Here is a 13,738-nt window from a genome sequence, read left to right as displayed (position 1 = left end):
GGCTCAGAGCCCAGGGTTCGGGAGTGGTCAGCGCAGGAGGGATGACCACCCACTGGTGAGTTCTCATCCACTTGGGGAGAGGATGTGCTAGGAGCACTGGAGCTGGCTTAGGGCCGTGGAGACCAACGTTTAGGGAAGGCGGGGGTTTCAGGCTTTCATGAGAGGACAAAGGGACTGAGAAAAGTTGACTTGGATCAGGAAAGAGTTAGAGGCTTATGGGAGCCAGAGGAGATGAGACTCAAGATTCTCTCATTCACTCAAGATGTGTTTCTCGAGCACTGACGTCATAGCAGACCCAGCACACACGGGGTCTGTTGAGAATACTCTGAGCTGCAGGTAATGAAAACCCAACTACATTGGCTTAGACAAAGAAGGATCTGTTTTTCTCACAAAAGAAGTTGCAGATGCTGGCTTTCCTGCCCAGCGATCCGTGGCGGCCGGGGCCTCTTCCGTTCTCTCATGCTTCCACCCTTGGCGTGTTTGTGTTCACGCTCACACTCCTCTCCCTGCCGCCTCGTGGCCCCCGTGGCTGCCCAAGTCCCGGGTTTGTTGTGTGTTGTTGACCACTGTGGAGAATCCCATCCCCTTTGACGTGTGAGTCGATACGTCACATACCGGTGAACACTCACTGCTGACGTTCCCATTTATGGAAGTTTCACTTCACGTGCGAGACCCGGCCGTTTGGTGTGTCCCCTCATGTGCCGCAGCCAAGCGTCTGTGGACTGAAATGCATGCCTGTTCATCACAGACTGCTTTCCCTATCGTTCTTTTCTGTGTTAGGGTTAGGGCGTTATTTCGACATGTGTAGGCAGGTTATGTTATCTCCACATCTCATTTCAGAACAGAAAAGAGGTGACACACAGTATCTGGTGACAAGGGTATGTTGGTTCTGATACATTGAGAGCTGCTTGTCACACTTGTCACCGTGACTTGAGGCTCCACCTCCCCAGCTCTTACACCCAGGCGCCCATGGGACCCAGCTCTGGACAGTAAGTGGGGCCAGAGCACATCCCACGTGTGTAAGCTGGTGGCTCCAAAACAAGCCAAAGGGTCACTGGTCACTGCCAGAGATGTTCCTGACCCACCAGAGGAAAGGGTCCCTTGGCCTTCTCTGCTCTGTCCACACTCACGTCCCTAGTGATCTTATCCCTCCTATGGCTTTAAATCCCATTTCCTCCCTGATGACACCAGCCCAGATATCTCCCCTGAGTGTGGTCATGTTGGTTCATCCACCGCTTTCCTGGCTCCACGTGCATGTCTGCTGGCTTCCTACAGCCAGCATAGCTGGGGGCACCTTCCCCAAGCCGTTTCTACCAAGTGGGTGAGCGTTAGACACAGGGAGGTGCAGGGACTCGCCACAAGCGCACACAGCTGGAGAAAATTTATCCAGGCCGCCAGAGAAGGGAGACACGCAGCCATAGCTGTCACCCTCGACACCCCCACCCGCACTCTCCCCTGAAGGTCGGCAGCTGGAGTCCGTCCGGGCTGAGGCAGCCGAGAAGGGCGACGTGGGGCTGGTGGCCGAGAACAGCCGCAGCACCCAGAGGCTCATGCTGCCACCACCTCCGCTCACTGCTTCCGGGGTCTTCAGCAAGTTCCGTGACATCGCCAGGCTCACTGGCAGTGCTGTGAGTGGCGGGCTGCTCACCCCGGACCCCAGACATTTTGGGGACCCGAGGCCATGTGTGCATCAGCAAGGCTTCTGGGTAGACCGTCAGCTGGGTCACTTTAGTTCTGCTTGTGGGGGGCACGGCTTCCTCTCCTCCTTTCTGCACCCAAGCCTAGGGGATTCTCTCCAGAGTCTAGCAGGCCTAATGCCATGGCTGCCACATGACGGGACTCTAAATACTTCCTGGATACAGGGAGAGGGAAGCAAGGAGAGCTAACTCGTTCTTACTGCCCTAAGAGCAGGCAGCCATGGGAGCTGGGCTGTGGGGATGGGGTGAGGGAAGGAGGGCAGGTATTCCAAATGCGGGGCAGCAGCATGGCTGGTGGGGTGGAGGTGTGGTCCCTGCCTTCACCAGGCACTGACGGCTCTTCCCCTGACTCTCCAGTCCACAGCCAAGAAGATAGACATCATCAAAGGCCTCTTTGTGGCCTGCCGCCACTCAGAAGCCCGGTTCATCGCCAGGTGAGTGTGTGGGCCTGTGAGGCTGCGGAGAGGGACTGCAGACCTGGAGGTGAAAGGAGGGAGGGACTGGCAGCCGGAATCATCACAAATGCCCTGACCATCCTTGGATGAGAAAAGCATGAGCAGGAGGCCTGGCCCCTAAAGAGTGCGAAGGGGCACTGTTTCCTTTCTCAGGCCAGCTTCTGTCCCTTGGTAGTGCTGTCTAGAGAAGGCCCCTGGGCCCCTGTGGATGAAGCATGCTGTGATTGATGAGTGAGGTCTGCCTCTGCCTGGGCACAGGCCCTGAGAGCAAAGCCATTGAGGGCTCACATCATGGAGCATTTCTTGGGTGCCCAGCCCTGTGCCGCGTGCCTTATCTTCCTACCAGCACCTCTGTGAGGCTGGCCTTGTTACCCTCACCTCCAGTTTATAGAAGGGGAAATGGAGACACGGGGAGGCAAACTAAGCCACTTGCCTCCTGCCACTGGCTCAAAGCAAGGACCATGCTGGGGTCCTGACCATCACAGTCACCAGGGTGGGCGCCAGGCTTAGTTCTCTCCCTGACTCACCCTCCTTGAGCCTCGCTAACCCCTCAGGGCAGCTGAGATGAGAGGTGCTGGTGCACCTACTTGTGCCCCTCCCCAGTCCATGCTAGCTGGCAGGATCATTACTGCCTGGCCTCAGTTTCCTCATCTGTCACATGGGGCTGTGTGATGTCTGGGGTCCTTTTCGGGCTCTGAAGATTCTTCTGGTTTTTGAGGAGAGGGTCTATACATGTCAAGGTGGGGTAGACCAGAGAAGGGAGGAGGCAAGATCGGGGAGGTGCAGACAAGCCCCCTTCCCTGGCCTGCTCTCTCCCCAGGTCCCTGAGCGGACGGCTGCGCCTGGGGCTGGCAGAGCAGTCGGTGCTGGCTGCCCTCTCCCAGGCTGTGAGCCTCACGCCCCCAGGCCAAGGTGAGCTCCTGTGGCCCATCACTGCGTCCCTCACTGGAGTTAACTTGGGCTTCCCCCCTCCTCTTCAGAGGCCCATGCCTGCCCCTTCCCCAGCGGGCCCCTGCCATCCCAGGCTCCTCTCCTGTAGGGGGGAGCGTCTTGGGCTGCGGCATCTGCATTCCTTGCCATACAGCAAACCACCCACTGTGCACCCTGGTGTAGCCAAGGACATGGGCACCTTCCAAAGCCTCTGGTGGGTCTTTTCTTAGAATTCCCACCAGCCGTGGTGGATGCTGGGAAGGGCAAGACAGCAGAGGCCAGAAAGACATGGCTGGAGGAGCAAGGCATGATCCTGAAGCAGACGTTCTGGTGAGAGCCGGGCCGTGGGCAGAGTTGCCAGGGGCTGTGGGCAGAGTGCCAGGGATGGGGTGGAGCCAGAGGAGCAGTGGGCGGGGCCAGTAAGTGATGGACAGGTGTCACTAGTGCGGTCATGGGGTGACTGAGAGCAGAGGTGGTGATCTAGACAAGACTGGTGCTTGGCACAAGGTTGATGACAAAGATCAAGAGGGTGGCAAACAGTGAAGGGTCAGTGACCCCAGGAGAGGTATAGAAAGATGCTGACAGCGTCCGGGCGCAGTGGCTCACGCCTGTAATCCCAGCACTAGGGAGCCCGAGGCGGGCAGATCTCTTGAGGTGGGGAGTTTGAGACCATCCTGGCCAACATGGTGAAACCCAGTCTCTACTAAAAATACAAAAATTAGCCTGTAATCCCAGCTACTTGGGGGGCCGAGGCACAAGAATCATTTGAACCCAGGAGTCGGAGGCTGCCGTGAGCTGAGATCACGCCACTACATTCCAGCCTGGGCAACAGAGTGAGACTCTGTCTTTAAAAAAAGAAAAAAAAAGAAAAACGCTGACAGCAAGGGAGGGCAGCCGGCCTCATGAAGTTTCTGAGTTCCAGACAGGGCTGTGCATGTAGAAAGGCCTCAAGGGACCCTGAGAGGAGCAGGTGACTAGTACATGGTGAAGGGTCCTGAGAGTCATGGAGAAGACATCTGTGGAGTGGTCACGAGGGCTGCAGAGAGCCATGTGGAGGGACCTAGGGCAGCAGCTGACCCAGGGCTGGTGACTCCAAGATCATGACTGCCCCAGAGAGGATGTCAGAGGCAGGAGGGCTGATGGCAGTTCCACAGATGCCCTCAGAGCACCTGCTCTGGGCCAGGCAGAGCAGACAGTGGTGAACAAGCCCCAGCAGAGCTCCCAGGCCCGGGCAGCAAGCTCAACTCAGCCTGCACGTGGGGTTCTACCAGCTGCTGACCTCAGGCCTACCCCACGCCAGCTACATCAGAATCTTTGTAGGTGGAGCCTGGCCTTGAAAACCTTTATTTATTTGTCTGTTTTTATTTTTTTTTTGAGATGGAGTCTCGCCCTGTCATCCAGGCTGGAGTGTAGCGGCACAATCTCGGCTCACTGCAACTTTTGCCTCCAGGGTTCGAGTGATTCTCCTGCCTCAGTCTCCTGAGTAGCTGGGACTACAGGCGCGTTGCCACCACCCCTGGCTAACTTCTGTGTTTTTAGTAAAGACAGGATTTCACCATGTTGGCTAGGCTGGTCTTGAACTCCTGGGCTCAAGTGATGCACCCGCCTCGGCCTCCCAAAGTGCTGGGACTACAGGGGGGCAAAACCTTTTTTTAAAAACTATATCCTTGAGTAGTCTCGTGTAGCCCGAGTAGAGAATCGCTGGTCTCATGGTGACAGATAGGGAACAGGGGCAGGGCCAGACTGAGGGAGACAAGGTAACAGATAGTGACACCAAGGGAGAGCACAGAGACAGGGTAGCAAGAGGAGTTCGGCACGTGGTGACTGAGGTGGGCAGAGGTATCCAGGAGCCCAGGTTTCTGGGAGCAGGCCGAGCTCTCTTTCCAAACTGTGAGTTCTAGAAAGGCTTCCTCTATCTTGTTCTCACCCTCCACCCCAGCGAGGTGCCCGACCTGGACCGAATTATCCCCGTGCTGCTGGAGCACGGCCTGGAACGTCTCCCAGAGCACTGCAAGCTGAGCCCAGGTACAGACCCCAGGGGTGCTGAGAGCAGCCCTGCCCCCTCCTGAGTCAGCATGAGGATGGCCATTGTAGGCGCCCCTCTCAGAACCTGCAGGGTCCTCTCCCCCACCAAAACCAAATGCTCTTCCCTGGTGCTGAAACCCACTGCTTTTCTCCTTGGAATTTCCCCAGTTTCCCCTTCTGGAGTAGACAGGGTGTAGGCGACGCTGCTGTGATAAACAGGAGCTGGGCGTGGTGGCGTATGCCTGTCATCCCAGCTACTCGGGAGGCTGAGGTGGGAAGATCGCTTGAGCCCAGGAGTTCAAGGCTGCAGTGAGCCGTCATCGCGCCACTACCCTCCAGCTGGGCGACAGAGTGAGACAATAAATAAGTAAATAAAAATGGGCCAGAAGGCAGTGGGTCAGGCAAGAGAGAATCTCTTTCTCTCACACATAAATGTCCAGAGCAAGGGAGGTAGACAGGGAAGGTAAAGGTGTGCAGCTGTGACCCAGGGATGACCCAGGTTCCTGTATCTTGTCCCTCTGTCCTCCAAAGGTTGTCACCGCAGTGTCTGTGATCCAATGTGGCTCACTTCCCTGTTCTAATTGTGGGAGGAGGGACACAGAGGAGGGAAGGGAGGCAACCAGATTCCTTGCAAGGATGTGAGCCAGACATTGCACATGCTGCGTGGGTTCCAATCACATGGCCTTTCCCAGCTGCAAGGAAGGCTGGAGGCTGTAGTCCCAAGTGGGAGGCTAGGTCCCCTTCTAAAATGTGGGAGGCTTCGTGACTGAAGAGCAAGGAAGGAGAATGGTCCTGGGGCCCGTTAGCAGTTCTCCTCACCATGTTCCCCCTCTAATCCATTGCCTTCCCTCTCATCTAACTCACTCTTCTCCTCTCCCAGGGATTCCCCTGAAACCAATGTTGGCCCATCCCACGCGGGGCGTCAGCGAGGTTCTGAAACGCTTTGAGGAGGCAGCTTTCACCTGCGAATACAAATACGATGGGCAGAGGGCACAGGTATGGGGAGTGGGACATGTCCCTTCCACAGACAGGAGAACGTCAAAGAGCAGGGGCGGGGGGTCACTGAGGCCTGAGCTCCAAGCCGGCCTGCGCCACAGACTGCCCAGCTGCCCTCGCTCGTCCCTCTGGGCTTCAGCATCCACCTCCATGCAGTGGATGCGGTTTTTGTTTTGTTTTGTTTTGCTCTTTGAGACAGAGTCTCACTCTGTCACTCAGGCTGGAGTGCATTGGCCTGATGTCGGCTCACTGCAACCTCCGCCTCCCAGGTTCAAGTGATTCTCCTGCCTCGGGCTCCCAAGTAGCTGGGATTACAGGTGCCCACCACCACGCCCAGCTAATTTTTGTATTTTTAGTAGAGATGGGGTTTCACTGTGTTAACCAAGGATGGTCTCGATCTCTTGACCTCGTGATCCACCCACCTCTGCCTCCCAAAATGCTGGGATTACAGCTGTGAGCCATCATGCCCAACCTGTAAAGTGTGGTCTTAACTACCTCACTGGCTTATCCAAAGCGACAATCATCCAGAATCCTGACCGATGATAGTGGGAGCTCATGAAACGTGGGCTCTGCTGATGCTGCTGGTGGGTGTGTTCATTTCAACAGCTGTTCTGGGAGGTGCCCACATGACCCCTTCATGCTGTGTTGTGCGTTGTGTCCTGTGGTCCAGGGTCTCAGGCGTCCTTGGTCCTGGGGTCTGTAAGAATGGGTTATGTCTCTTCTGTCCTGACAGGTGTGGGGCCTTCTCACCTGGGGATAGGTAAGCAAGCGAAGTGGGTGGATGCCACAGGGCTCGGGGCAGTTACAGGAAGTGGACCCCTGAGGAGACCAGCCCGGCCAACATGGTGAAACCCCATCTCTGCTGAAACTACAAAAATGAGCCAGTGTGGTGGCGCGTGCCTGTAATCCCAGCTACTCGGGAGGTTGAGGCAGGAGAATCGCTTGAACCCGGGAGGCAGAGGTTGCAGTGAGCCAAGATCGCACCACTGCGCTCGCTCCAGCCTCCACGATACAGTGAGACTCTATCTTAAAAAAAAAAAAAAAAAAAACAAGGGTGGATCCAGTAGACACAGGATCACACAGATGGATCTCCAAAATAGTGTTGAGAAAAAATACACAAGATGATTTATGATAGTGACAATGATTTCTTGACAACTGTTCCTTGAAATAACAACATACATACTATATATGCAGCCCTGCTTAATGGCTGTGACCAGACTGTCTTAAAATAAATAGACATAGAGGCTGGGTGCGGTCGCTCATGCCTGTAATCCCAGCACTTTGGGAGGCCAAGGTGGGCAGATCACCTGAGGTCGGAAGTTTGAGATCAGCCTGGCCAACATGGTGAAATCCCGTCTCAACTAAAAATACAAAAATTAGCCAGGCGTGATGGTGGGTGCCTGTAATCCCAGCTCCTTGGGAGGCTGAGGCGGGAGACTCTCTTGAACCCGGGAGGTGGAGGTTGCAGTGAGCAGAGATTGCACCACTGCGCTCTAGCCTGGGCAAGACTCCGCCTCAAAAAAAAAATCAGAATCAGATCTAGAGCGTAATGACATTTAAACAAATCAGCACCCACATGCAGCAAGGTGCACGTGCTTACATGGGGAGAGGTGTAGGGTTGGAAATGAAGAAGAAAATGATGGTAGGAGCTTCCAGAGACAGGACTGGGAGGTGCTGTTGGAACGGAGGAGATGATTCACTCACGTCTCCACACCAGTTCCTCCTCCAGAGCTTCCAGAACCTTCTACCAGTGCAGGTGGGGTCAGAAGAGAAAGGTGAGGCCACATGAGGGGACTCAGCTGATTTCCCCTCCCTTCTCTCATCGTGACAGATCCACGCCCTGGAAGGCGGGGAGGTGAAGATCTTCAGCAGGAATCAGGAAGACAACACTGGAAAGTACCCGGACATCATCAGCCGCATCCCCAAGGTGGGCGTCTGCCACGCACTTGCACTCTGCCACGGGCTATGGTCAGGGGTGCAAAGACCTGAGGCCAGTCTAGGCCAGTGTGGCACAGTGTGGGGTTTATTGGGAGGAGATCAGATTGCGTTTGGCTGCAAATGACGGAGCACTCAGTCCTGCGAGGTGTAAGCTAAAAGGATTTTTTTCTCACATCTAGAGGTGGGCACCCCAGCACAGACTTGGCTGAGCACTGATGTCCCCTTGAACCCAGCTTATCACTACCTCTATCCCCTGCTGTCCGTGGCTGGTTGGCTTTTAGTGCCGATGCTTGTCCCCTTAGAGTTTCCCAAACAGATGTCACTCTTCCAGACAGAAAGAGGGAAAAGGGATTCTAGCTTGAGTTAACGCTTTCCTGGACACCTCCCACCCACACCCGCTTCCCTGCCGTGGACTCTAGCTGGGAGTCACTGTCCAGCACTGGGTTCCGTGGCCACCCTAGTGCAACAAAGTCTTGAAAAGCCAGAGTCTAACTCTGCAGCCTCTCTGGTCAGGAACGCAGGGAGAGGGAGTCAGGACGAGTGTAGACGGGGCCAGCCTGCGGATAGGCCCCGAGTCTCAGAGATAGAGTCATACAGAGCTGGGCCTCACAGCTCTGTGAGCTGGGGGCTTCTCTGCATCCAATAGGGGTCTTGTGCCTGTTCAAGGTGTCCTCCATCAAAGAGCCTTTCTCTTTGCCTGCCCCTAATTCAATAGGAAATAGGCTATTTCAGAAAGCAGGGGCACAGTGGCCAGCTTTCTGCCTGTTAGAGACAGTGACGGCGAGAGGCACAGCTAAGTACATGCATTTGGGGAGCTCCTGTTCAGTGCCAAGCACTGTTTTTTAAATCGATTTTCTTAAGGTGTAATTTCCCTAAAAGTTAGTGATTTGCAGTGTGCACTATGCTGTTTCATTAGTTTTGAAAAGTTCATACATCCAAGTAACCAACAACCCAATGAACGTATAAAATATTTCCACATTCTCATCATTCTAACATATTTCCTCTGGGTGCAGTGGCTCACGCCTGTAATCCCAGCACTTTGGGAGGCTGAGGTGGGTGGATCACCTGAGGTCAGGAGTTCAAGACCAGCCTGGCCAACATAGTGAAACCCCATCTCTACTAAAAATACAAAAATTAGCAGGGTGTGGTGGGCGAGCCCATGTAATCCCAGCTACTCGGGAGGCTGAGGCACGAGAATCGCTTGAACCCAGGAGCCAGAGGTTGCAGTGAGCCGAGATTGTACCACCATGCTCCAGCCTGGGTGACAGTGAGACTCCGTCTCAAAAAAAATAAAAATAAAAAATCAAATATTTTCTTGGGTCCCTGGCCAAGCGAGGCCGCCTCCTGTGCCCCATACCGTGCATGCGCCACAGAGGCAACCCCAGGTCTGCTTTTTTGTCGCCACAGGTTGGTTTTGCCTGTTCTAGAGTTTCCTGTCGGTGGTATAATATGTCACTAGTCTCTTGCATCTGGCTGCTTTTGCTCATTTGTTCAGCAAGTATTTAGTGGGCATCTGCTCCGAGCTAGGCCCTGTGCTGGAGACTGGGAGCGTAACAGGCCTTCCATGGTCTCTGACCTCACTGAGCTCATAGCTCAGCAGAGCAGGCAGACCTTCACCAGGGAGTCCTGCAGTTGGCTCTGTAATTATACGTGGAGATCCGGGCTCCACGGGAAAGGACCAGCATTCTATGAGCCTATGTAAGAAACAGGCCTGGCTGGGCTCAGTGGCTCACTCCTGTAATCCTAGCACTTTGGGAGACCAAGGCAGGCAAATCACTTGAGGTTAGGAGTTCGAGACCAGGCTGGCCAACATGGCAAAATCCTGACTCTACTAAAAACACAAAAATTAGCTGGGTGTGGTGGCATGCACCTGTAGTCCCAGCTATTTGGGAGGTTGAGGCAGGAGAATCACCTGAACCTGGGAGACAGAGGCTACACTGAGCGGAGATTGCACCACTGCACGCCAGGCTGGGTGACAGAGGGAGACTGTCTCAAAAAAGAAAGAAAAGAGGAGAGACCGGGCGTGGTGGCTCACACCTGTAATCCCAGCACTTTGGGAGGCTGAAGCGGCTGGATCAGTTGAGGTCAGGAGTTTGAGACTAGCCTGGCCAACATGGTGAAACCCTGTTTCTATGAAAATACAAAAAGTAGCCGGGCGTGGTGGCATGTGCCTGTAATCCCAGCTACTTGGGAGGCTGAGGCAGGAGAATTGCTTGAGCCTGGGAGGTAGAGGGTGCAGTGAGCTGAGATCATGCCACTGCACTGCAGCCTGGGCGACAGAGCGAGACTATCTCAAAAAGAAAAGAAAAGAAACAGGCTTGGCTTAGACTTGGTGCCAGGGAAGCTCCCTGGCTCCAGGATACAAGAATGCTGCCCCGGCTTGGGCAACACAGTGTTCCCTTGAGGGAAAAGAAGGCCTCCCAGTGGAGGAGACGGACGGGGCAGGCATTCTAGAGGGAACGGCATATGCAAAGGCCCAGTGGTGGAAGAGGCATCGCCCATTTATTTGAGAAACAGAGAGGCTGAGGGGGCCAGGCGAGGCGAGGGACGACCCAGGAGAGTCCCCACAGCTTTGGGGAGTCATGGGGATGGTTTTTAGCAGGGAGGTGCTGTGATCGGATTTGTGGCTTGCCAGTGTCACCCTGGCCGCTATAGGGAAGCTGGATTGGAGAGGGTCGGTGCAGGACAGGGAGGCCCAGTAGGCTGGGCTGAGCAGGGAGGCCGTGGGAAGTGGACAGCTTAGGAAATCATCAAGTTCACTGGGGAACTGAATGTGAGTGACAGAAGGAGGGAGATGACAAGAGCTCCTGGGTTTCCAGCTTGTGGGACCAAATATTACATTCTCAGAAACATTCGTTTCTGTCTCCTCTTGGTGGGGAATAAGAGAAAAGCATCTGTGTGCATGTGCCTCTTTGTTAGTGCATCTTGAGAGCTGCAGAAGGAAAGGGGAATTTATCTCCCCGTGTTTGTCTTTCCACCTCATCCTCCACCTCTCACAGGCCCTGGGTCTCTCCCTTCACTTTTCAGATTAAACTCCCATCGGTCACATCCTTCATCCTGGACACCGAAGCCGTGGCTTGGGACCGGGAAAAGAAGCAGATCCAGCCATTCCAAGTGCTCACCACCCGCAAACGCAAGGTAGCATCACCCGCTCCACTGCCTGCCAAGGCCCCGTACTTCCTCATCTTCCGCCCAGTCCTGGCTGCGGGTCCTGCCCAGTGCCCAGAAGGGCAGAGTGTCAGTCTGGATGCAGTTCTTTCAGCCTTCTGCAGAATGGCTGCCACAGTTCCAGCCATCACATTCTTATCCCAGCATCCCAAGTAGGAAGAGGGGAAGGGCCCTTTTCCTGCATCTCTGTTGTTTCACTATGAAAGAAGATCTGTTCTGGAAACCCCCACAGGTTTCCCCTTTTCCATCTCATTGGCCAGGACTGTGCCATGTCACTGCCATTAGCTGTAGAAAAGGCCGGGAGAGCAAATATCTGGTGAAGGGGAATGAGGTCGGAATGAACTGAGAGCCGTTACAATCCAGCACCTGGAACCAGCAGCATGGCCGCCCTCACAGATGGGCAGCCAGTTAGGTGGGGCGAGAGGGAGACCAGTAGGTGCATGCTGTCGGCCTCAGGCCCAGCACCCTGTCTCACCTTCCTGCACTCACAAACTCCATTGTGCCCCAACCCAGGAAGTGGATGCGTCCGAGATCCAGGTGCAGGTGTGTTTGTACGCCTTCGACCTCATCTACCTCAATGGACAGGTGAGTTCCGGCTTCCTGTCCAGGGGCAGCTGAGGGGTGATGGGGTGGGGTGTGAGCCTGGCAGCTGCCAATCTGACTTCCTTTTCCGACTCTGCCACTTCACATGGCCAGGAGGCCACACTTGGGCAGGAGTTCTCAAAGTGTGGTCTGAGGACCCCTGAGGTTCCTTAAGATTCTTTTAAGGACATCTTCGACGTCCCTCTGTTTCTAACTCCGTGTTGGCGTGAGGTGGATCTTCCTCAGGTCCTGCCACCAGAACAATGTGTTGCAGAAGCACACAGGAGAGTCCAGCCTCTGTGAAGCCAGATATTAGAGGATTTGCAAAAGTGTAAAATAATGCCTCTAGTCTCACCAATTTTTTAAAACATAGGTTATGTTTCATCAAAATATGTTATTTAGAGCCAGGCACTATGGCTCGTGCCTGTAATCCCAGCATTTTGGAAGGCGGGAGGATCGCTTGATCCCAGGAGTTCAAGACCAGCCTGGGCAAAATAGAAAGACCCTGTGTCTATTTAAAAAAAATAATAATAATATTATTTGGATTAGCATATTGGATTTGTTTAATTTCTCATTTTAAATTTCTAATATGGTGTAACTATAATATTATGTAACCCACATTAACAAGCTGTATGCAGTGAGTCTTGAAAAATTTTTGTTTTTGTTTTTGTTTTGAGACGGAGTCTTGCTCTGTCACCCAGGCTGGAGTGCAGTGGCGCGATCTGAGTCTTGAATAATTTTTTTTCAAGACGGAGTCTCGCCCTGTAGCCAGGCTGGAGGGCAGTGGTGCGATCTTAGCTCACTACAACTGCCTCCTTCCAGGTTCAAGCGATTCTCCTGCCTCAGCCTCCCAAGTAGCTGGGATTACAGATGTGCGCCACTATGCCCAGCTAATTTTTGTATTTTTAGTAGAGACGGGGTTTCACCATGTTGGCCAGGCTGGTCTCGAACTTTTGACCTCAGGTGATCTGCCCCCCTCAGCCTCCTAAATTGCTGGGATTACAGGCGTGAGCCACTGCTCCTGGCCTTGAATAACTTTTAAGAGTGTAAAGAGGTCTCAAGAAAGAGAAGTTTGAGAATGGCTTGCTTTGGGGTATCAGGAATCTGGAGCCAGGCCACATGCCTTCATATCTCAGCCCTCCTTTCCCAGCTGCATGGCTACAGATGAATGACTCAGCCTCCCTGTGTGTCAGTTTCCTGATCTACAGTAAAGAGCTAACAGTGGCAGGTGCCTCATCTGTTAGGGTGAGTGCTAACTGGTAGGACAGGGGTGTGGAACTCAGTAGCTAGTACATGGAAGCTTTCAAAAGAAATTTAGCTGCAATCAGGCTGGGTGTGGTGGACTTTAGCCTGGGCAACAGAGTGAGACTCCGTCTCAAAAAAAAAAAAAAATTTTTTTTATTATCAGTAGTTGAACATGGATGAACTATTTTTATGCAGTCAAGTATGTATCTTTTTTTTCTCTTTAATGTGTCCTCACCCCCTAGATTTTTTTTTTTTTTTTTCTTTGAGACACAGTCTCTCTCTCTGTCTCTCTCAGGCTGGAGTGCAGTGGTTTGATCTTGGCTCACTGCAACTTCCAACTCCCGAGTTCAAGCAATTTTCCTGCGTCAGCCTCCCGAGTAGCTGGCACTACAGGTAAACGAGGACCTTGCCCAGCTGATTTGTGCATTTTTAGTACAGACCAGGTTTCACCATGTTGGCCAGGCTGGTCTTGAACTCGTGACCTCAAATGATCCGCCTGCCTCAGCCTCCCAAAGTGCTGAGATTGCCGGTGTGAGCCTCCACAACCGGCCTACATTTCTATTTTTAGCGCTTCTAGTAGTCATATTAAAAGGTAAGAAGAAACAGATAAAATCATATTTTCTTTAACCCGGTGTCTAAGATATTATCCTTTCAATGTGTGACGAATATAAGAAATTATTAACGTGGAATTTGACACTCTTT

The 13,738-nt window shown here is 53.5% G+C and overlaps 1 protein-coding gene across 2 annotated transcripts in view; it reads left to right on the top strand.

The window, feature by feature from the left end:
• Nucleotides 1-13,738, top strand: part of LIG1 (DNA ligase 1) — a 54,564-nt gene that overhangs the window by 30,319 nt on the left and 10,507 nt on the right. For both annotated transcript variants that reach the window (XM_030912598.1, XM_010377384.2), the window contains 9 exons: nt 1,462-1,628; nt 2,055-2,131; nt 2,973-3,064; nt 3,313-3,412; nt 5,022-5,107; nt 5,988-6,103; nt 7,935-8,030; nt 11,069-11,179; nt 11,723-11,794. In XM_030912598.1, coding sequence (XP_030768458.1) covers nt 1,462-1,628; nt 2,055-2,131; nt 2,973-3,064; nt 3,313-3,412; nt 5,022-5,107; nt 5,988-6,103; nt 7,935-8,030; nt 11,069-11,179; nt 11,723-11,794 — 917 coding nt within the window. The remainder of the gene's footprint in view (nt 1-1,461; nt 1,629-2,054; nt 2,132-2,972; nt 3,065-3,312; nt 3,413-5,021; nt 5,108-5,987; nt 6,104-7,934; nt 8,031-11,068; nt 11,180-11,722; nt 11,795-13,738) is intronic.

The sequence above is a fragment of the Rhinopithecus roxellana genome, chromosome 12, assembly GCF_007565055.1.
Source record: "Rhinopithecus roxellana isolate Shanxi Qingling chromosome 12, ASM756505v1, whole genome shotgun sequence".
Taxonomy (NCBI): Eukaryota; Metazoa; Chordata; class Mammalia; order Primates; family Cercopithecidae; genus Rhinopithecus; species Rhinopithecus roxellana.
Note: the sequence above shows the minus strand (reverse complement) of the source record. Positions and strands in the feature narration are given on the sequence as shown.